At 42.4% G+C, this 23,990-nt stretch overlaps 2 protein-coding genes across 2 annotated transcripts; one reads left to right on the forward strand and one right to left on the reverse strand.

The window, feature by feature from the left end:
- Positions 1–789: 789 nt before the first annotated feature.
- On the reverse strand, positions 790–17,413 carry LOC110890581 (glycosyltransferase BC10). Its single transcript, XM_022138194.2, has 2 exons — positions 16,781–17,413; positions 790–1,770 (listed from the first exon to the last, which is right to left on the reverse strand). The coding sequence occupies exons 1-2, from the start codon at positions 17,282–17,284 to the stop codon at positions 1,126–1,128; spliced, it is 1,149 nt and encodes a 382-aa protein (XP_021993886.1). The 5' UTR covers positions 17,285–17,413; the 3' UTR covers positions 790–1,125.
- LOC110890580 lies at positions 5,036–8,357 on the forward strand. The gene is made up of 6 exons (XM_035980534.1): positions 5,036–6,624; positions 6,706–6,861; positions 6,994–7,125; positions 7,204–7,452; positions 7,523–8,266; positions 8,353–8,357. Exons 1-6 carry the CDS (start codon positions 5,925–5,927, stop codon positions 8,355–8,357), a joined length of 1,986 nt encoding a protein of 661 aa, XP_035836427.1. The 5' UTR covers positions 5,036–5,924.
- Positions 17,414–23,990: the final 6,577 nt, after the last annotated feature.

A 23,990-nucleotide genomic window follows, 5' to 3' on the forward strand; every position in this document is an offset into this window, starting at 1 on the left:
AATGCTTGTGAAAGATGTCAACTTAAAATGAGATTTGTTTTTTTTAAATGTATAAATGGTTCTATCTCATCATGACCACTCATTCACTCAACAAAATAGATAAAACTTGAAAATATATTCGTCTGGACGAGGAATATATCGTCATTTTTTGAATTTGAAACTTTAAAATATGTTTGTTTGATTTTTTAGAATTTTTCTTTTAATTTTTTAGAATTTTTTTTGATTTTTTAGAATTTTTTGGATTTTTTAGACTTTTTAGATTTTTTTTGATTTTTTAGAATTTTTTAGAATTCTTATGATTTTTTGATTTTTTAGAATTTTTTGATTTTTTATAATTTTTATGATTTTTAGAATTTTTTTTATTTTTATGATTTTTTTATTTTTTAGAATTTTTTGATTTTTTAGATTTTTTTTTTTTTGGATTTTTTAGAATTTTTTCGATTTTTTAGATTTTTTTTTGAATTTTTTGAATTGGATCAAAATGGCAATTGAAAAGATTTAAAATGAAAATCCCCAAAATGCCCGTGGTTAAAAATGTGATTTTTGGATGGCGTTAGGGTCTGTGATCAAAATGGCAACAAAAGAGAAAAGTCAGGGACCCAGAGGTGAAAAAAAAACTATTTAGACTAAAATGGCAAATTTGGACAAACCTCAGGGACTAAAATGGCAATTTACTCTTAACGATAATAGACAGTAGTTTTGCATCAAGCCTCGGATATAAGGCACATAACACTCAGCAATTGGGACAAAAGCTCGATAGTATATTTCTACCCCGTAGGAATAGAAAGCTCTCTAAGATCAAATACACAAATTATAACTGTTACCCGAGACTCAATCAATGTACTATACGAATTTTTATAGCAAATAGCTCGTATGAAGTCCGTCGTATTAGAAACCACATATACAAGATTCAAGTACATTACATTTTCACAAAAACAACCTTACCGGATGGAAAAAAGGAGTGTTTTATTTCTTAAACTATACATTTGATTTCAATATCGAAAACGAAACAAAGTATATGAATTAGTTTGTCCTAAAAAGAATTCTCTTTAAATCATATACCATGAATAATTAAATAAAAAATGTAGAATATAATCTCTTTAAAAAAATTATTTTTTTAGAGACTTATGGGTTGAACTGCATAACTCTCGGAGCGAGTCTCAATAGTCTATCCAAGGCATGAGGGGTAAACTTTCTTGCAAACAAGTGACATGTTTGGTTTTTTCTCCCATTGTATTCACAATAGTTAGTGCTCCTTAATTTCTCCAAAAACTGAATTGTCACGTCATTCCTCGTATACCGTGCTGGGTGGGGTCCTCCTTTTGACCAGTCAACAAAAGTCAATGTTCGTCCCGAGTTCCTTGATCCAAACTTCTTGGTGATGAGTGTTGGTAAGTAGTGTTCGTCAGCATAACATGAACCATTGCAGTACATTTGGAAAACTGGGAAATATGTCGCGTCAGAGATTACCTCCAAGGCTAAATCTCGATCCATTTCAAACCATTGTGACCCTTTTCTCCAATCATGAAGCTTAATGGTGGGATACATTCTCCGATTATAACGTCCACGACCAACGGGGCTCATTAGATCATAGGACTCCACAAAATTTTGATTGGAATTAATTAGGTAAGAGTAAATAGTTGTGAAGTTGAATAAGGGAATGCAAGACTCAGAAAGAAGTACAAAACGTTGGTTGGAGAAATCAAGAAGCGCGTTGGCGAGCAATCGTCGTTCGGCTTCGATCATATTAACTTTTCCCCATTGGACTTCCTGAAATTCACAAAAACAAACATAGCTAAGACATAGTTTTCGTTACTTGTGGTATTAGTAAAGAATGGAGCATATCTCAACACATATTCTTTTCTTTTGATTCGTGTTATATACTTGTTTGAATAGTACGTGACAGTGGCGTCTTTAAGAATTTATGTATCATGTTTAGTCTCGAAAAAATGTACTCTTCCGTAATGTTTTATTATTATTTTTTTTTAAGTTAAATTAGTATTGGGCTCAATAAACCTAATGTCACGTGGGCTAAATTCTAAACCATAAAAATGATTTGTAAATGGGCCTATATTAGAATTGTTATGTGTTTAGTATTTAAAAAAATAACATATATATATATATATCATATTTTTTTTTAAATCGTGTGCCCTTCGAAATCACGGACCTTGTGTGGAGGTCCTCCCCCCACACCATCAAAGCCGCCACTGGTACGTGACACCGTTGTTCATAATTCAAAAAAATTAAGCAGAAACTATGATAATTACAAGAACCACATAAATATTTATACCATTACTTTAGGCCATGGGGTATGGGGCTTGGGTGAGGCGTGGGTTGGGGTAAAACGTCCAAGCCACCACCCCGGGTGGGCTTGGGTTGGGGCGTGGCCCTTGGGGCTTGGCTTTCAAGCCGGGCGTGGGGCGATATGGCAAAGCGAGCTGGCTGAATCTCATTCGCTCACCCCGCCACGTCAGGCGGCCATTTCAAATTTCGAATTTTAAAATTCAAACGGTCCCCCCATACCACCAAACCGCCACCCCGGTCTCCCAACAACCTCTATATATTTGTAACCCCCAACCCACTGGTCCCCCCATCCCACGAACCGAAACCCCACCGGCTACCCACTTCTCTTGAACCCGCTACCCCATTGGTCCCCCCCCCCATCCCACGAACCCAACACCGCTATGGCATCTTGGACCCATGAAGAAGAAATTGTTCTCGTCACAAGCGTCGTTGACGCTATGAAGGGGCGGCCACCAGGCCAAACAAAATATTGGGTGGAAGCATTCGGAGCCTACCGACATAACGTCGGTAACGACCGCCACAACCTCAACGCGTGCCAACATAAATGGCGCGAGCTATGGCCCAAGCTCGAGCGTTTCAAGGCTTACTACGAAGCCGTTCCCGGTGGCGAGTTAAGCCACGAGGACCGGGTGGCGGTGGCGAACATAGAGTTTCGAGGCAAGGAAAACAAGGCGTTCGACAAGATCGACCTTTTTGAAATTTTTTTAACGCTCTAGGTTTGTTTATTTTGTAATTTTTAGAAATTATGTAATTTTTAGGATTATGTAATTTTTAAAATTTTAATGAAGTTGTAGGTTTTTTTTATAAATGTTGTGTGATTTTTTATAAATTTTTTGTATTTTTTTTTTAAATATTCTGCCACGCGGTGCACCCAACCCAAGTCCAACCCACGCTCCGTCATACCCCGCGGACATGTAATCAGGCAGTGGGGGGCTCCCTTTACACGTGTCAGCAAATGCCCAAACCCAAGCCCAACCCCCGCCCCACCATACCCCACGGTCTTAGACTATAATGTAGCTATATAAACGTCTCAGTTTCTCTCTACAAACAAATGTTAACTTACTCTAGACTACTATAATGTAGATATATAAACGTCTCCGTTTCACTCTACAAACAAATGTTTAACTTACTCTCTAATTAAATTTGGTTATGTAATTTCCTAAATAAAGAAACTGAATTGTGTCCTATCTCGACCAACCCTACCGTCTTGATGACAAGATATCCCCACCTCCCAAACTATTTTTGCTAGCCCTACAGACCTACATGCATAATAAATTGTAGGTAGATCACATCCATAAATAAATAGCAACAATGAAATCCACATGCACGGTTTGGGCTTTGTGATCACACCAACCAATTTAAAATATAGGTGATCGTAACAATGTGTTAAAATTTTAATAGTATGACTTCTATAATCTATAATAATATTATTTAAATTCTGTTTGAAACTAGATTAATAAACGTCAGTGAAATTCAAAAGTATTATTCACAAGAATGTAATTATGAATAAAGTTAAAAAGTTTGTAAAATATCTTAAAATGAATCATTATATTACAATAATTTTAAATAATAATATAAACCATAATTCTGGAAGGACAAACTTAGCATTTGTATAGGACATAAACAAGGAGATGAATTCACTGCTATACAATTTTGTTACATAAAATTCGTAACAAATTTCCTACAAATTATAAAAATAGATGTTATAAAATTTTCCTACAGTTAGCATTGTATAGGTACTTTTTTTTGTTAGGGGTGTACAAGTTCAAACTTCAAACCGATATAAACATTTGACATTACATTATAACGGTATCAGATCAGTTTGAAAACATAACTAACCCGACTATGTCCTAACCGCGATTAACGGTTCAATTCTGGCTTGCCCTTTTTCTTCATTTCTAGCCTTCGTTCCGGATCAGGCTTGAACTTGTGGACACCCCTATTTCTATTTATGTAAATTCAAAACTTTACAAAACCTTTTTAATGCTTTAATTGACATGTGTAACATGTAAATGTGCTGTCGGGTTATTAGTATTGAGCAAATCTACCGTCTTAAAGATCGACTGGTTGTCCTTTATGTGTTGGTGGTTGTACACTTGTAACATACAATCCACAATGCACACTTTACAACCGACAAAGTAAAGACAATACCATGAAGGGTATAATTGTGAAGAAACACGGTTTCTAATTAAGGTATTAATTAGATGGGTTTATGTTCCTTTCATAGAGGTTAATCTTCTTTTAGGTATTTGAGCTCCGACTGGTTACTCAACCTGCAAAACAGAACACCGTTACTCGTTAAGAGGGGAATGTGGGGGTTTCCCTCTTAACCGGGCTCCGGCGTGAGAATAAGCGATTGTTTTGAGAGTAATTAAGTAGTAAAAGAGTGAGAGCCGAGAGAATAGAATGCTTAACCTGTGAAGTAAGGTCTCTATTTATAGCCGGAGAGGTGTAAGAGGTTGTGGGCTGATGGGCCTTGGGCCAGAAACGGACAACAACGAATATGCTCTTTGCCTCGCTGGCCTCGACTGCTTAGTGGCTTCTAGATGCTCGTCGGTGCTGGCGCACCTTGATTGGAGCCACGTGTCATCGTTGTCGGCCTTGTTGTCCCTTCTGTCATCAGCAGACAAGTGGAGATCGTGGGACAGTTGTCCCCGTCTCTTGATTGGTGCCATGTAGGCGTCCTTGTGTACTTATCGTCAGAAGATCGTGGCGCACGATTGAACAGAGCCTGCTGGACGCTCATTGGCTCTTTTTACTGCCACTTGTACCCTGTGTACCTCTGTAGGTAACAGCGCGTCTTCCTATGGAGAGGATTTTGTTTGGTGGCAACTAACCCGCGCGGGGTTAGTGTGTTCACTTATGCCATTGTTTTTATACTAAGTGTTGCTATCTGAGTTCATTATGTGCTCTTTCTCGCGCGGGGCTAAGTCATAATGTGACGTAAGCTGCGCGAGGCTGTTATTATCAAGTTGTTATGCTAAGGAGTATGGTCTCACGTGCAACCTGTTATGAGGTTTGCGCGACTTTTTGGGACCATACCCCTTCAAGTCCCCCCAGTCCAGTGCTGCACCATGCGCAACGCAAGTGGTTGGAGCTCTGGACTTGATAAAAATAAGAGAAGGGGAAGTTGTCCTTTTAATCGCGCGAGGTGTTAGCAGTTTACGTATATCTGGCGCGACTCTTGTGACTTCTGCATGAAGTTACTTGCACGTTTTATGGCGGGAAACTTCGAAACTTGAACCTCTGACAGGTTGGTGAGATAAGTCGCTGAGAGCGACGCTTGAGTTGACCCCTGGCACGGATGTCATCATGCCGCCTGCGGCGGTTGCACTTCATGTCAGGAGAGTGGACGCCACGCGCGCGTGGTAACCGTCGTCCCTGCTTTTCCGCTTGACGTGGCAACCTCTCGTTGGTTGCCCCTGCGGCGAGTGCGGCACGGTTACCCATCGCATTAAATGCGATGGGTATATATATCCGAAGAGAAAGGTGAGAGATTCACTTTCTCTTCGTTTCTTCTCCCTTTTTCTCTTTGAGTCTTCATATTGTTCTTCATCTTCTTCAAACTTTCTTCAAATCTTCAAACTTTCTTCAAGTTTTTTCCAGCTTTTTCTTGAAATATGAGCGAAGAACATCAAGAAGCTCCTGCTAGTGAGGAGGGGCCAGTCCCAGTCCTGAGATGGGACTTAGGTTTATTCGAACAGATCGTTCGAAGTTTTAGGTTTCCACCGGAGTGGGATGCCCGGTACCCTGCTCAGGGTCAGACCGCGGCTGATGCCCCCCCCGGTTACATTACTTTGTTCGAAGACTTCTTCCTTCAAGGAAACTTCCGGCTGCCGGCGACTAACTTCTTTGGTAGCATATTGTCCTACTACAAGTTTCATATCTCACAGTTAAGCCCACCTGGGATGGTGAGGGTGAGGCACTTTGAGTTCTTGTGTCAATCTCACGGCATTGAGCCGACGGTGAATAAGTTTCGTGTCTTCTATCAACTGCAAAGAACAATGGGGTTCTTTTCTTTTGCTAGCCGTGGTACGGCTAAGAAGATTTTGTTGAATCCTCCCAAGAGTTTCCATGACTGGAAACCCAAGTTCTTCTTCATCCGGGAGGAAGTCTTGCCAATAGCTATGCCGTTTAGGGAATGGACCGAGGTTATACCAAAGGAGGACCTTCCTATACCGAAGTCTGCTCAGTGGTATCAGCAACTTACCGCAACCCCTAACCGGGTATTTGGGGAGAATGTTCTGGTTGCTGCCAAGATGAGTGACCAGTGGTCACCTAGTAGCAGGGAACTCCCGGTCTTGAAGATCGGGGATCAAGGTTAGATACTTTCCCCCTTTTTGTTTTGTTTCCGAGTACATTCACTTAACTGGTTTCTTATACTTTGTTTTTGTTGTGTAGAGACGCAACTCTATCAGGCTGCCTTCCCAGCCTTTGGTGGCTCCATGGGCGTTCGCCCTCTGCGCGATGATGAGGAAGGCTGGTATGACCAGATAAAGGGGAACTTCATGTTTCCTGCTGCTGACGCCTTCGCCTCGCCGCCGGATGCAACTGAAGGTGCGCACTATCCTAAACCTCGTCCATTGCGCTCTGTGACTTCTGCTGGGAAAGAGACTTTCTATCTTTCCAGCGAGGAGTCAGTAGGGTCTTCGAATGGCGAGTTAAGTTCGTTGCCTAAAATCTTTGCAGGTGTGTTGCGCGATCTGGGGGTTGACCCAGAGGAGAAGAAGAAGAAACCTTCGAAGAAGAAAAAGAAGGCGGATGTTGAAGTGACCAGCAAGGGTCCTGGCGCCAGTCGCGCAACTACTGCTGCTGTCAAAGGTACGCTTCGCCTCCGGCAACGTGACTTAGACGATTACGTGATAATCAGTGACTCTTATGAAGGTTTATCATATGCAGCTATGGGAAAGACTGGCGCTGGTGGGTCAAAGGGCTCTGGGAGCGCGGGTTCTCGTAACCCCGATGCTGACGCAACTCCATCTCAACCTGAGGATGAAGAAGAAGAGGAAGAAGAGACTGCCCCGTTGATTGGAAGAAAGAGGGGTAGAAGCGAGGCGACAACTGGTATGGCCTCTGCGCCTGTTTCAGTTGTTATTCCCGTTGTTGGGAAGAAGAGCAAGTTGCGCTCGTTATACCAGTTTTCTCCTGGTATGCTCTTATCTCCCTTCTTTATAATTTAACCTCTTTTTGCTCAAGTGCGTTTGCTTTATTCTTGTAGAGATCAAGAAGAAGACCCCTGAAAAGGGGGTTAAGTTTGTTGAACCTAGCACGAAAAGACCTAAGGTTGCCACTGAACCTTCCGATTCTGCTGCGCGTGATGCTGCGAAAACTGCTGAAGCGCAGCGAAAGGCAGAAGAGGATCGGAGGAAAGAAGAGAGTAGGATTGCTGCGCAGAAGAAGGCTGAAGAGCTAAAGCGCAAAGAAGAGGAAGAGAAAAAGAGGAAAGAGGAGGAGGAGAGAAAGCTGGAGGCGGAGAGGAAGAGGAAAGCGGAAGAGGAGAGAAAGCTGAGGGAAGAGGCGGATAGGCAGAGGAAGGCGGAAGAGGCGAGGAAAGAAAGAGCTGCCGATCAGTCTTCTGTTCAAGGGCAGTCTGGTGTCCCAAAACCTCCCCCTGCTGCGCCGATTGTTACTTCTAAGGGGTTAGGGCGCTATGTGTCTAGTGGTGCAAGCTCTGGAAGAGCTGGGGGCTATAACCCCAATGTGATAGGTGCGAAGGATACCGTCGGGGACATATATTATAAAACTTATACTGAAGCGGAACGTGGTGATGCTCCTCATCAAGCCCCTTGGAGCTTAAGGCAGAAGGATACGTTTGTTGAATTTGGTCCTTCTCGCGATTGGTACTTGAACCAATTCACCCCTGGCGAAGTTAACCGTCAAAAGGCGAAGCCGCATGAAATGTTGTACCGCACTTACATTCTTGCCGAGGCCAACGCTCGATCTGCTAACCATCAGATAGTTCGTGAATGGCGAACAATGGTCAGAGAGCGCGCCGACTGGGAGGCTTACCGAGAACGTGTGCTAAAACGTGTTGGTGAATTTGAGAAGGCTAAGGCCACATTTGATGAGGAGAAAGCCAAGTTTGAGGCTGATAGGAAAGCTGAAGAGTGGGGTCGCGAGGGCCTGCAAAAGAAACTTCATAATGTGGAAGAGGAACTGGCCAAGGAGAAGGCCGAGTTCAAGCGCATCTGCGCCCAGGACAACGAGCGCGCCTATGCGGCTCGACAAAAAATTGTTGGTCTTGAGGCTAAGATAGCGGAGCTGACATCGAAGGTGGAGGAAGCGCAGGTTGAGACAGCCGCTAAACAACAGATGGAGGTTAGTTGATTTTCCTTTCGTTTTCTCCTTTGTTGTTTATAAAATTTCTAAGTCATTTGCCAACTTCCAGGTTGAGTTGTCTGAAGCTAAGGTTCAGCTGTCCACCAAGGATAAAGATCTCCAGGCCAAGGACGTTGAGATTGCGGAGCTCAAACGTCGCTTGGATGAACAAATCGACAGATGTGAGTCCCTGGAGATCGACCTTGAGGCAGAGAAGATCAAGGCCGTCGATGCTGAGGAGGCGCGTGCTGTCAGCACTGCGGCGCTTAACGTGGCTCAGACAAATTATTCTGAGGCCCAAGGCATTGTGGACACGCTTGTTTCTGAAGCAGAATGGATGCGCACTCGGGGAATAGTGCTGGTAAGTCCTTTTTGCCTTACCTTTTTCTTTAACATGTTGAAGAGTTTATTCTTAATGCTCCTCTTTTGATGAAGGTTGCCAATTCCATCTTGAACGCCGGCGAGCTAGATCGCGCTGTTGCTGCTCTTACGGATGCGGCGCGTGCAGTTGGTCATCGAGGAGGTTACCTGGAGTGTGCTGATCACGTTGAGCGAATGCTGGGACAAGAATTCGATACAAGTCATTGCTCAGTGACGGAACAAGCTGATGCTGCGCTGGCCAGTGCTGAGAACTCATATGACAACCTCTCCTTGCCCCTTATGGACTTGGTTGTTAGTGTCTTAAAAAAGGATGATTGGTGTCAGCGCCTCAAGGCGATCCTTGATCCACCGATTACTGTTGAATCATCTGATGAGGAAGCAGCTGGTGATGATGGCGGAGGTGATGACGATGGCGACGATGGTGAGGGGAACGAAGATGATGATGGTGAGAAGAAAGAAGACAAATAGAGTAGGTTGTTAGTTTGTTGATAGGCGTTTGTGCCTTTGTTTCTGACTTGATTGTAAGTGATGCGCTTTTGCGCAGTTTTAATGACAATGAAATGTCTTCGTTTTTTCTGTTGCAATTATTGCATTGCTGTAAAAACTTAGGTTAAATTAGCTCGAATAAATGGAAGCGTTTTCTAAGTATAAGGTGGCCACCCGGTCTCGCGCTTTGTTTGCGGAGGACCTTGGAGGTGGTTTTGAACCATCTCAAAATGTTGGAGTGTTTTCGCGCTAATCAGAAGTTTAACATGCATTTGTAACGAAAAAACAATGTAATAGAACATGTCATTTGTTTTCATTCAAATCAGAAGTTGGCTCTTAGGCCTTCATACATATATGCCAATGGCTCGTAGCCGGCGTGGCGAAATTGAAAAATGGCGCGAGGCCGAAAAGGTTACATATAGCATTTGCGCAATTGTTGCGCATTCCAAGTTCTTGGTAAGATGTGGCCATCTAATGTGCGCAATTTGTAGGCCCCTTTGCCTAGGACCTCATGAATCAGATATGGGCCTTCCCATTTAGGTGCCAATTTCCCTGGGCGTTCCGCATTTGACGCTTCGTTGTCGCGAAAGACGTACTCCCCTGGATTGAAGGTACAAATGCGAACCCTTGTGTTGTAGTACCTTTCCAGCTGGGTTTTGTATTTGGCCTCTCTGATTCTTGCGATTTCACGCCGCTCTTCTAACAAGTCTAAGTCTAGACGCCTTTCTGCTTCATTGTCAACCGTGTTGACCGTGGTCATTCGCGGCGAGGGCAAGCCAATCTCTGCCGGGATTACCGCCTCTGAGCCATAGACTAGGCTGAAAGGGGTTTCGCCGGTACTTGTCTTTGGCATGGTCCGATGAGCCCATAAAATGCTTGGGAGCTCATCGACCCATCCGCGCCGCCTTGTTCCTAATCTGGCCTTTATCCCTTCGACGATGCATTTGTTCACACTTTCCACTTGTCCGTTGCCTTGTGGGTGCGCAACGGAGGTGAAAGTGTGTTCAATGTTCATCTCCTTCATCCAGTTCTTAAGATCGTCTGACGCGAAGTTGGTGCCGTTATCTGTCACGATCTTGAGCGGGAGGCCGAATCTGCATATGATGTGCTCCCATATGAACTTGCGCACAATCATGGCTGTGGTGGATGCAAGGGCTTTGGCTTCTACCCACTTCGTGAAGTAGTCGACAGCTACTATGATGAACTTTACGGCGCCGGGGGCATCCGGGAAGGGTCCTACCATGTCAATTCCCCATTGCTGAAAGGGCCATGCGGTGGACACGGGGATAAGATCATTTTTAGGCCGCAACGTTTTTGGAGCGTGTCTCTGGCAAGAGTCACATTTGCGGATCTCCTTCATTGCGTCAACATGCATACCCGGCCAGTAGTAACCGGCGCTCATGATCTTCGCGACGACCATCCTTGGTCCGGAGTGGATGCCGCAAATCCCTTCGTGGATTTCCCTTATCAAATAATTCGCGTCCTGGGGGTCCACACAGCGCAGTAGTGGTCCCAAGAAGGATTTTCGGTACAAGATACCGTTGTTCATTTCGTACTGTAGGGCTTTGTTTTGGATCTTTCTTGCTTCCGCTTTGTTCTCAGGAAGCACCCCCTCTCCCAAGTATTGGATGATAGGGGTCATCCATGATGTCTGCCCTGTTTCGATTACGTTAACTTGGCGCAGTAAAACCGATGGGTTTTTGAGTACCTCTATCCTTACATCCTTGGCTAGATGTTGAAAGGAGGTCGAGGCGAGCTTGCTCAGGGCATCTGCGGGCTTGTTTTCTGAGCGATTGATATGTATGACTTCGTGGGTTTTGAATTGTTGGAGCAATTCTTTCGCTTGTTCCAGATATAAAGCCATGACTTCACCCTTCGCGTCGTATATGCCATTTACTTGACTGGCTATCAGGAGTGAATCCACATGTGCGCGCAAGTTTTTTGCTCCCATCTTGATGGCGAGGCGTAAGCCTGCCAGAAAAGCCTCATACTCAGCTTCATTGTTGGTGTTCTTGAAGTCGAGCTTAATGGCGTAAGTAAACTCGTGCTTTTCTGGGCTCACTAGACGTAAACCTGCTCCCGCGCCATCTTCATTTGATGCCCCGTCAGTGTAAAGCATCCAAATCTCCTCTGCTGTGTTTTCCTTGGGCGTCTCTACCATCTCACACTCCTTGATTTTATCAGCCGGCACTTCTGTGATGAAGTCGGCGAGGACCTGCCCCTTAATGGCTGGGCGCGGCCTATACAAGATGTTATGGCCGCCCAGTTCAATGGCCCATTTTGCCAATCTGCCTGATGTCTCAGGCTTCTGAAGTATAGTGCCAATGTGGAAATTGGTAAGCACAGTTATCACATGGCCTGTGAAGTATCGGCGCAATCTTCGGGAGGCGTGTAGTAGCGCAAGAACCAGCTTTTCCATTGTGGAATATCTTGTTTCTGGGTCTGTGAGTATCCTGCTGACGTAATAGATCGGGGTTTGCACGCCGTTCCTGTCTACCAACAATACTGACCCTACTGCCTTATCCGAGGAGGACAAGTACAGCACAAGGGGCTCTTTTTCAAACGGTGCCGTCAGCGTAGGGAGTTCGATCAGACACGCTTTCATTTGTTGAAAAGCTGTTTCGGCTTCCGGGGTCCATTTGAACTCTTGCTTCTTCACACAGTTGCGCAACGTGCTAATGAAGGGATACGACTTTGCGGCGTGATTGGAAAGAAATCGATTTAGCGCGGCCAGCCGGCCGGCTAGTCGTTGCATTTCTTTGATGTTTCTTGGCGAGGGCATTCTTTCTATAGCTTGTACCTTCTCTGGGTTCACCTTGAAACCGCCGTTTGTGACAATGAAGCCCAGAAACTTTCCTTCTTCCATGCCAAAGGAACACTTGGCTGGGTTTAGTTTCATATTTACGCTGCGCAATGAGTTGAACGTTTTTTCGATGTCTTTTAACATTTGGTCCTCTTCGGGACTTTTCACCACTAGATCATCGATGTAAACCTCAATGTGCTTTCCGATGTCACCTGCGAAGGTTTTGTCCATCAAGCGTTGATAGGTCGCGCCTGCATTCTTTAAACCAAAAGGCATTTTGGTGTAGCAGAATATTCCAAGATCAGTCCTGAAGGCTGTCTTGTCTTCATCTTCTAGCTTCATCTGCACTTGATGGTATCCTTTATAGCAATCCAGAAAGCACTTCCATCGGTATGGCGCGAGAGAATCAATTTTTTTATCGATCTCAGGCAAGGAATAGCAATCCTTTGGGCACGCCTTGTTGAGATCAGTGTAATCAACGCACATGCGCCATCCGCCATTTGATTTTTCTACCATCACAGGGTTCGCGACCCAGCTTTGGTATCTTACCTCTCTCAGGATTCCAGCCTTGAGCAGCTCACATACTTGCTCATTCATCGCTTTTGTCTTATCCGCGCCTAGGCTGCGCCTTCGCTGGGCTTTTGGTTCTACAGAAGGGTACGTGTTTAAGCAATGTTCGGTTATGTTGCGCGGGACGCCGGTCATATCTGACGGGGTCCAGGCAAAAATATCCATGTTGCGGAACAGCAGTTGCTTTAAATGTTTTCTGATGTCTGACGAAATGGCGTGGCCAATTGTCACTGTCTGCTCTGGGTATTTGCGGTTGAGGACCCATTTTTCTGGCTCGGTCGTAGAGACCTTCGCCGCTTTTGTTGGGCGCAGCTCTTCAGTTGACATCACTTCTTTCTTGGCGTATATGATTGCGACGCCTGTCTTGGTAGGAAAACCTATGGCAGAATGAGGTGTTGAAGTCACCATGTTTAGTTCGCCTTGTGTTTCCCTTCCAAGAAGCACATCATGCCTTGATTTCACTGGCAGTACCATAAAGTTCACATTTGTTGTTCTTGAATGTTTCCCGTCACATAGTGTGACAGGGAAACTGATTTGGCCAAGAGGGAAGACCATTTCGTTGCAAAAGCCGGACAAAGGATAATCGACTGGCTCGAGTCTCGCTTTGTCTTCTTCATCGAATTGATTGAAACATTGTTCGTAGATGATGTCGGCTGTGCTTCCTGGGTCGATGAAGATGTACTCTGTTTCATAGTGACCAATTATACCAGTAATGACGACTGGTCGTGTAGCGCGAGGACCGCCGCGCACTACTGGGAATATGACTTGCTGTTCTTGCCAAGAAGGCTCGTAGGGCCGTTTGCCCTTTTCTCTCGCGGTGTATCTTGGTCCGTTGACCATGTGAGTCTCTAGCCGTCTCACTTTTTTGTGGCTGCCTTCATCATGACGCTGGAGTTGACGGGTGTCCTTGCGTACATTCTTCACTAAATGGCTTAGCTTGCCGCTTTTGAGCGCTCTTTCGATTTCCTGGCGCAAACTGTAGCAGTCATCGGTCAAATGCCCCGAATCTTTGTGAAAATCGCAGTATAAGTTAGGGTCTTGCCCTTTCTTGTTTGTCATCGGCCTTGGCGCCTTGAAATCGACATTCTCCGTCATCAACACCTCTTTTGGAGTTTTTGTGAGCGGAGTCCAGTGTTTGTCGCGGTTGTCGTCTCTGACTGCTTTCTTGTAACCGATTCGGTCAATCGTATCTCGCGCATCTTCTCTGTAACGTGGCCTGTCGTCGCGGCCTCTGGGTCTCTCAGACTTCCAGTCATGACTCTTGTACTTGTTGCGCTTGTTGTTGTTGTTGTCGCGCGGCCTCTCGTTTGCTCTTGAAAATCGATCTTCGGAGTAATAACCCTTTCCACCAGCAAGGGACTCCTCGGTTTGCGCGACGATCTTTGCTGCTTCCATCAGTTTATCCCACTCTTTTGGCATCCCATCTTTGCCTGTGATGGTTCTAATGAGGCTATCACAGCGTATAGCCTTCTTGAAGTGGCAGCGCATGAGTTGCTCACTGACGCCGCCAATCTCTAAACATTCTTTGTTGAAACGCGTGATGAAGTCCTCCAGACCTTCACCATCCCTTCGCCATATGTCTTCTACTTCCGCCGTATCACGCTGATAGCGACGTTGTTGGCTGAAATAGCTTAAGAATTGTGTCTTGAAGTCTGTCCATGACTTAATTTTTCCGGGCGGAAGGCTGTCAAACCAGGCGCGAGCCGCTCCGGTCAGCGTTTGAATGAACAGGTGGCACCACATGGGCATGTTCCAACCTCCCATGCAGCCCACACTCGTGAATGTTCTGACGTGGTCGTCTGGGTCTGTCAACCCATTGAATTTCCCAACGGTTGGGGGTAGCTTCTCTCGTGAGAGTGGTGCGAGTGCGATTTTCGGGATAAACTTGGAGTGTTCCGCAGCTTCCGCTGGCCTGTAAGCCAGGCGGAAATCTCTTTCAGCCTCTTCTGTATAGCCAATGTGTTGTCTTGGCTTATAGTATTCGTGATTTTTTGGTAAACGATTGAAGACTGACGACTCTTCATCACCTTCCCATGTAGGATCATATGGGTCGGTTTCTTCCCATTCATTGTTCATGTTGCGCGGCGTGAGCCGGCTGTGAACAGGGCCTCGTTGAAGGTTCGACGGATATTCATAGTGACTATCCGTTTCCCCTCTTGTATCGCGCGTGTCTTGTACGCTTACACGTCTTGTAGGGGGAGGCCTGTTGGTTCTGCCTTGAAGATTGGCTGGTGGTGGCATTTGGCGCACCCCCTGACTAGGAGGAGTGACCAAGGACGGTTCTGCCGTCAGCACTGCTTGCTGCGCGATGAGCGATTGGTATGCTGCATTGATAGTGGCGATGTTCTTGGCATACCACGAGGCTGGGGTTTCGCCCTCTGGTAAGCCAAGTAATGCAGATACATTTTGAGGTGGCACCGGGTTGGACGGTCCTTCGCCGTTGTTACCTGGGGTAGCCATTTGTGTGATACGGGTAACGCTCCCGCGCTGACCCCCCGTGTTGGTGATCTCAACTTCACCTATCTCTTCGATTTGGGCTTGGAGGTTTTGGACTCCTTCACCCAAGGCCGTGTTGGAGTTGGGCGCCAATGAAGAAACACGGTTTCTAATTAAGGTATTAATTAGATGGGTTTATGTTCCTTTCATAGAGGTTAATCTTCTTTTAGGTATTTGAGCTCCGACTGGTTACTCAACCTGCAAAACAGAACACCGTTACTCGTTAAGAGGGGAATGTGGGGGTTTCCCTCTTAACCGGGCTCCGGCGTGAGAATAAGCGATTGTTTTGAGAGTAATTAAGTAGTAAAAGAGTGAGAGCCGAGAGAATAGAATGCTTAACCTGTGAAGTAAGGTCTCTATTTATAGCCGGAGAGGTGTAAGAGGTTGTGGGCTGATGGGCCTTGGGCCAGAAACGGACAACAACGAATATGCTCTTTGCCTCGCTGGCCTCGACTGCTTAGTGGCTTCTAGATGCTCGTCGGTGCTGGCGCACCTTGATTGGAGCCACGTGTCATCGTTGTCGGCCTTGTTGTCCCTTCTGTCATCAGCAGACAAGTGGAGATCGTGGGACAGTTGTCCCCGTCTCTTGATTGGTGCCATGTAGGCGTCCTTGTGTACTTATCGTCAGAAGATCGTGGCGCACGATTGAACAGAGCCTGCTGGACGCTCATTGGCTCTTTTTACTGCCACTTGTACCCTGTGTACCTCTGTAGGTAACAGCGCGTCTTCCTATGGAGAGGATTTTGTTTGGTGGCAACTAACCCGCGCGGGGTTAGTGTGTTCACTTATGCCATTGTTTTTATACTAAGTGTTGCTATCTGAGTTCATTATGTGCTCTTTCTCGCGCGGGGCTAAGTCATAATGTGACGTAAGCTGCGCGAGGCTGTTATTATCAAGTTGTTATGCTAAGGAGTATGGTCTCACGTGCAACCTGTTATGAGGTTTGCGCGACTTTTTGGGACCATACCCCTTCAAATTGTAATTTCATATCTCAATTTTTCTTTCCTTATGAAAAAAATAGACAAATAATGTGACTAATTTAATAAGTACCAAAGACACGTTTAGTAAAAACTCAAATTTTCTTTCCTTATGAAAAAAGTAGACAAATAATGCGACTAATTTAATACCGAAGATACGTTTAGTAAAGACTCAAATTTTCTTTCCTTATGAAAATAGTAGACAAATAATGCGACTAATTTAATAGGTACCGAAGATACGTTTAGTAAAAACTCAAATTTTCTTTCCTTATGGAAAAAGTAGACAAATAATGCGACTAATTTAATAGGTACCAAAGATACGTTTAGTAAAAACTCAAATTTTCTTTCCTTATGGAAAAAGTAGACAAATAATGCAACTAATTTAATAGGTACCCGTTTAGTAAAAACAATAATGAGGATAAGTTTAGCAAAACTCTTTTATTACCTGGCTCGGGATTTTCCTGTCATGGAAAACGGAGTCCTCCGGTACAGTCCAATTGGAAGACGAATTAGACATATGAACATAGATGGTGAAAAGACCATTATACCCTTGAAAAAACATCTCCCACAACGGCGACATCAAAACCGGCCCTCTAGTCAAGAACATGAACGCCACCTTCGGGATTCTCTCGTACGGATACTTTCGTACTTTCGGAACCATCGATGCTCGCCAAATCAGCTCTTGATCGGTCATGTTGTGGGTTGTTTTTGATGGGTACATAAAATCTTGCAACCCCATGATGGTGGTGGTGGTGGTGGTTGTGGTTGTGGTGGCGAAGTCGTTGAACCGGAAGTTAAACGAGACGTTCTTAAGTTGGAAAGTGAGTAGGATGCCGAAGGATAACCCGAAAGCGAAGAAAAGAATCAATGATAGGAGATTTGAGGGTTGTAATGGAGGGTTGAAGAGTTTGTATGGTGATGATGCTATTGTGTTGTGATTGTTCTTCATTGTTGAATAAGTTGTGATCTTCAATGGTGAAGGTGAAGATCAAGAAGAAGATGATGGATTTTTGTAGGTTGAAGTTTTGAAAGTCGTTGAGGGGTTGCAAGTTTTGATTTGAGGGTGTGAAGTTATTTGGTGTAGTTACAACTAGTAGAAAACAAAACATTCTTGTCTAGGCGTTTTTAATACGTTTGGGAAATTTGAGGGTTTGGTCCTTGGTCTTATGGTCAAAGTTCATTTGCGGGTCTAGTCTTTTGAGTTGTTTTATAAACAGAATAGTTTGGATTTGTATTGTTTAACTTGTATGAATGGACGACGCTGAGGTTGGGATCTTAACTTGTTTATTTACATATGTTGACCTCGTAGACAGTTTAAAAAATTAGGTCAGTGTGTTAACCTGTTTACGACTTCTAACGCATTTATTACGACATGTTTCACACATTTATAGCTTGACTACAATTTGTAAATTTATTTGACATGATTAGATAAATGGGTTCAATGGATTATGTTTGGGTTACATGACTTTTGGGGTGTAAATGAGTTAGAGTTGATCTCTTTGACATAAATATGGATTGTGTTTAGGTCCGAAATCAGGCAACCTGTCAGTGAATTGCTAAAGAAACCTAGCAGTGATGATGGTTCTAACTATTAGGGGAAATTTCGTAAGTTATGAGCATTGATCAAATCGGTTGTAGAATATATGAATTATTAAGAAAATAAGTGCATATTTTAAATTCATTTAAATGAAATAACAAAAATTTCATAGTAAATCAAGTATTAAAGAAATCATCGACTCAATGCCTTTAGTTTACCCATTTGATATTATTATTGTATATCAGCCAAATGACCTTCTAACCGTATACAATCTCAATCAAGTGGTAAATGTGTATAAACTAGAAAGTATTGGAACCATAAGTGGAAGCTCGCTATTATTTTAGGGACCATGAATAATTGAATATATTTTCATATCGTTTAGGGGTCTAGTGAAAGTATATTATTTAATAAACAAAAATATTTAAATATTATTCTTTTCAGAATTGACATGTGTTGGAATATACTTTGGCAACCCGAAGAAGACTTTCAAATCGAGTTGAAATTTGTACTTTTTGTTATTATGGTTCTGTCAAAAAGAACCATTTTATGGAAAGAGTATAAGGGTGTAAGGGGTGCTCACCTCTTAGGTGAGTCTCCCCTCTTACACACAACCAATCACATAGTGTCATGTCAACTCCCCTCTAACACTCCCCTAATAACCATTTTTGATGGCGGCACTCCCCTATTAGGTGAGTTCAAAATTATTATTATTTTTTTTTTTTGGTAAAATTATGGATGTTTAAAAATTAAATAAAAGACATTTCATTAAATTTAAAAAAAACGCATTCAAAGTAGAAAATAAAAAACACATTCAAAGTAGAAAATAAAAAACACATTCAAAGTAGAAAATTAAAATTTTAGAAATCGCATGGCCACCCGTACTTGTTAGCGATTTCTCGCTTTCGGGCGAGGATGATCGGCAACATACTTGGCGGAACATCGTCGTGCGGCTTAAGGAATGTTTTCATATCTCGATCGTAATTGTAGTTTTTCATCGTCTCGAGTTGTGCCGATATGAGCTCGCGAGCCTCCGACTCTCTTTTTTTCCTCAATTCGATCGCCTCCAATTCTACCGCTTGCTTCGTTTCTTTCATGGCGGTGTACACTTTGAATTGTGCCGCCAACTCGGCCGAGCTTCCCTCGGACGATGTAGCTTGACGCTTGTCTCGCCGTTGTGCTCTTTGTGGCGAGGGATCTTCGTTCATATCCGGTATCGAAAGGTCCACGTCAACGGGCTTTCTTTTATGTGCCGAACCTTCACCTTCCTCACCCATCAATGGGACTTGGGCCCATTTCTCGTGTCTTCGAACGACCTCCCACGCCTCGATGTGTTGAAAACCGCTTGGAAATCTTTCTTTAAATTCTTTTAACGCGACTTTCATCACGTCGAGATCTTTACATCCGCTTCCTCGTGTGCGATCCTACATGTTATAAAATAAAAAAAATTAAAAAGTGTTATAAAAGTATGAACTTAGAAAAAAAAATAAAAAATATACAATGTTAAAAAAAATATAAATTTTACCGCTTGTTGGTATAGGCCGTTGAAAAAGTTTATTTTCGCCATCATCGGGTTCCATTTAGACCGTACTTGATGAACGGTCCGGTTACTTCCACCGATAGTTTTGTTAAAGTGCTCTAAAATTTTACCCCAAAAACTTTCGCGACTTTGTTGATTGCCCTTTTTTTTTGTTGGTAGAACAATGTACCCACGCCTTCGCCAAAGCCTCTTCTTGTTCTTTTGTCCATTTTTCGCTCACCGTTTTCCCTTTTTTTTCTCGAGCCTCATCTTCTTCGTTGCCCGCGTCTTCGTCCACATTATATTCATCTTCCTCGTCGTCGTCGCCCAAATTTTGAGTTTCGGGCACTACCTCCTCGTCCTCGTCGTCGTAAATAGGTAGAGGACGTTCGACATTTCCTCGTGTAGAAGGAACTTGTGGAGAACGAAAAGCATATGGGTCGAAGGCGGGGGATTGAGGCGGAGCGTCCATTGATAACAAATTTTGAAAATAGCCGAAATTGGGTTGTTGGGTATTGTAAAACGAGGGGTGTGTAGGTTGTTGGAAAAAAAAACGGGGGTTGTGAAGTGTATCCGAAAGGGGGTTGTGGTTGAGCATTTGCACCGCTCGAACCATCTCGAGACGGTTTCGAGACCCGTCCCTTAGTTTTTTTCTTGGCCTCGCGGGGTCGGTTCTCCATTGCTCGGTGTATAAAAAATAAAAAGTGAAGGGGGTTTGGTTGGAGAGTATAAAAAATAAAAAGTGAAGTGGGTGTGGTTGGAGAGTTTAAAAAAATAGAGAGAATGAGATGGTTTGAGTATAAAAAAATGGTGAGAATGAGATGGTTATTTATATTAGTTTAAAAAAAGTGAATTTTTTTTTATTAAAAATCCGACCGTTGAAGACGACCGTTCCTCAAATCTCGTGCAATTTCAATCGGTGAGCCCACGCCCAAAATACACCGCGAATCGGGACCCCGCTTTGATGGCGGCGGTGTTCCCGATCGGGGAAACCTATCACCGCACCACCTCACCGAAGACGCCCCATACACCCTAATCTAAATTAATGCTTGTATTTTGCAAATCACTTTATCTTAATATTATTATTATTATTATTAACCTATAAATAAGCAACTTATACATGTATAAAAAGATTGTACCTTTAGATTTGGGAGTCTTAAAAAAACAAAAAATTAAAGTTTTAGTGTTTGACAATTTAAGTTTAAACTTCTAATCTTTGTTTCCTTTTTAACCCTAAAATTTTAAACTTTGACAATTTACCATAAAGTTTTAATCTTTGGCAATTTAAGTTTAAACTTTTTAGTTTTTGTTTCCTTTTTGACCCTAAAGTTTTAATCTTTTTAACCCCTTTAATTAATTTGATTTTTTTACTTCTATTTCAAAAGTTTTCATCTTTTGCGATTTAACCACTTTGATTTTTTTTACTTATGTGTTGTAATCTTGACTTTGGGGTTTTTCAAAGAAAAAATGGTTATATATATGGTTGTTGTAACCTTGTCTTTAGGGGGTTTTTCAAAAAAAAATTGATTTTTTTACTTTTTACCCAAATGTATTTCGTAAATTACTTTAACCCAAAACTATTTGTTTTTTTTTTACTTTTAACACAAAACTTTTTATCTTTTGCAATCTATCCTCACAACTTATTTTACTTTCAACTTTGGTCCTTTATAGTTTTCATTTTCCGCAAATTTTTCGCTTTATGCTTCGTTCTAAATTTTGTGACTTAACACATCGCAACGTGCGTCTTTGGTTTAGCGTTTTTACGTTCCGTTCTAAATTTTACGAGTTAACACGATGCAACGTGCGTGTGTGGGTGAACGTTTTTACATCATCTATTTTTTTCCTGTTTGACAGGTTCAACATAACGTGTGCGTCCTAAATCGACTTAATTATAACTAAAGAATCTTCGCCGCATTGCGGCAGATCGTAATTCTAGTTTGATTTATTTCAGAAATTTCTTAAAGATGGTTGCAAAAAAAATAAGATTTAAAAACGCAGACAACTTTTAAAGGATTTACTATAAATATCAATTTGATAGTTGAATTTATAAATTATTTATAAATATCAATTTGATAGTTGAGTTAATAAATTATTGAGAAAAATGTCCGGATAGTCCCTGTGGTTTCGCCTTTTTTCACCTATAGTCCCCAACTTTCTAAAACTACCTGAATAGTCCCCAAGTTTTCATTTTTTTGTTCCCGGATAGTCTCTGGGTCTAACTTCGGTTACTTTTCTCTGTTAAAATGATGTGAAATGACAAAAATACCCTTTTCTTAAAAGGCCAAACCACAGGGACTATCCGGGCATTTTTCTCTTTTTATTTATAAAACCCCACCATCACACTTCATCTTCAACCTCCACCCACCATCACCCTCCTCCACCCTCCACCATCACCCTCTCTCTCTCCCACTCCAATTCCGGCGAAAGTCCGGCGACTCACGGTGGAACCAGGGTTTTCCGGCCGTTTTTCATGGTGGAACCAGTCTTATTCGAAGGTTGGCCCAATTGTTGGCGATTGCAAGTATTCAAAAGCTATACCGCACGGAAGTGGGGGACGTTTGGATTCTGATACATTATATGGGCTTGCCCGTGATCTACCAAGGAGCCCAAGAGGGTACACAGTCATCCTACTGTAAATTAATAATGATCTGCAGAGAAAAATGACTAGGGTTTATGATCAGAGAAAGTAAGAAGTTACAGAAGTTGCTAAAAAATAGGGAAGTTTCCACTCATTACCAATAAACAAATTAGTGAAATCCTTATGGAAAAACGGATAATTATGGTTGGTACGAGGGATCAGTTGTTATAGAATTAAGTTCACTACTTGGTTTGAAAATTTGAAAGTACACAGCACAGAATTCAGTTAAATTTGGAGCTCCATGTGAAAATTTACATTATTACATCTTCATCTTGAAATAAGACTGGTTCCACCATGAAAAACGGCCGGAAAACCCTGGTTACACCGTGAGTCGTCGGACTTTCGCCGGAATTGGAGAGGGAGAGAGAGAGGGTGATGGTGGAGGGTGGAGGGGGGTGATGGTGGGTGGAGGTTGAAGATGAAGTGTGGTGGTGGGGTTTTATAAATAAAAAGAGAAAAATGCCCGGATAGTCCATGTGGTTTGGCTTTTTAAGAAAAGGGTATTTTTGTCATTTCACATGATTTTAACAGAGAAAAGTAACTGAAGTTAGACCCAGAGACTATCCGGGAACAAAAAATGAAAACTTGGGGACTATTCAGGTAGTTTTAGAAAGTTGGGGACTATAGATGAAAAAAAGCGAAACCACAGGGACTATCCAGGCATTTTTCTCTAAATTATTTACGACAAACAACAAAGTAATCGAACAAAATTACAATTTCATAATAAACTTTCACTTATATCATAATAAAAAAAGACAAAATTGCAAGTTTTGTTTTTTCATATTCACCAAACTATGGAGCGGGTCAGTTAAAGAATAGACTTTCACTTATCTTTATTTATTTGAAAACTTCCTTCGTCTTTTTGTCCCTTACATTAACCTCTATCTAATTTCTCTGTTAGGTAATGGCATGTGCTAGTCACGTTCGTCGTTAGGCATTTAGGGCTTTTCCCTGTTAAGTAATAGCATGTAAGAGAACAAGAGGCCGGTTGGATTTTGCGGATGTTCAATTTAATGGGTCGTCTGGTTGAGATGGTGGTCATTGGTTGGCATTAACGGGGAACACAACCAGAAGGAGGATGGACGGTTGGAAGGTGGCTACTAGAGGCAGCTCAGGTGGTGATGATTTTAGCAATGGCTAAGGTGGTGGTGATTTCAACCGGGAGAGATGAATTTGAGGTTTATTTAAGTGCATGCCCATAGATTCAAGAGATGAATTTGTGGTACTTGATGTGTATACAACATTGTATTGCAAGTCTAGACAGACTTGTGATATTGTGGTTACACCTATTTGAGAAACAATATATCTTTTTCTTTAACATCATTTATCATAGTGCTTGATGATTATGATGATTATGTTGATATGAATTTGAGGATGACGTACTCCAGCCCTTTGTGTTTCTGTGCGACTCTTTGTGATGTGATGTGATGAGATATCATCATTTCTTACTGTATAAAAGGTGCCATAACCAACCAACATTTTTTTTACCAAGCATAACACTTTTAAGATTGACAATTAACATGCACTTTTCCTCAACTTTGTACCAAATTTTGCAAATTATTAATGCTTTCTGTGATATTTCAGATAATTGTGAAAAGGTTGAATTATATCTATATCAATTCAACTTACCTGATTTTGGCAAGCTTATGGTTAACTTAATAGAAACGCTCTCAACTTACCTTACACATTCTTAATGACATGTGCTAAATGATTTGTTTGTAGTTTGTCATACGAAAATTTTAACCTTCCACATTGTTAATGACCTTTATTAAATGGTTCTTTATTCTTATGCGTTAAGGGATGATCATTTTTTGTGTCTATTCTTTGTTGCAGGTTTTTACCAAAGTGATTGTGATGACGGGTTTATTTTCAATCCGGTAAAACTTATTTTTTTAGTGTACTATTTTTGTTACATTATTTCTTCTTAATTTGCTCTTGTGTATTAACATTTTGTGTGCTTAAAA

This window comes from Helianthus annuus, chromosome 12 (assembly GCF_002127325.2).
Source record: "Helianthus annuus cultivar XRQ/B chromosome 12, HanXRQr2.0-SUNRISE, whole genome shotgun sequence".
Classification (NCBI taxonomy): Eukaryota; Viridiplantae; Streptophyta; class Magnoliopsida; order Asterales; family Asteraceae; genus Helianthus; species Helianthus annuus.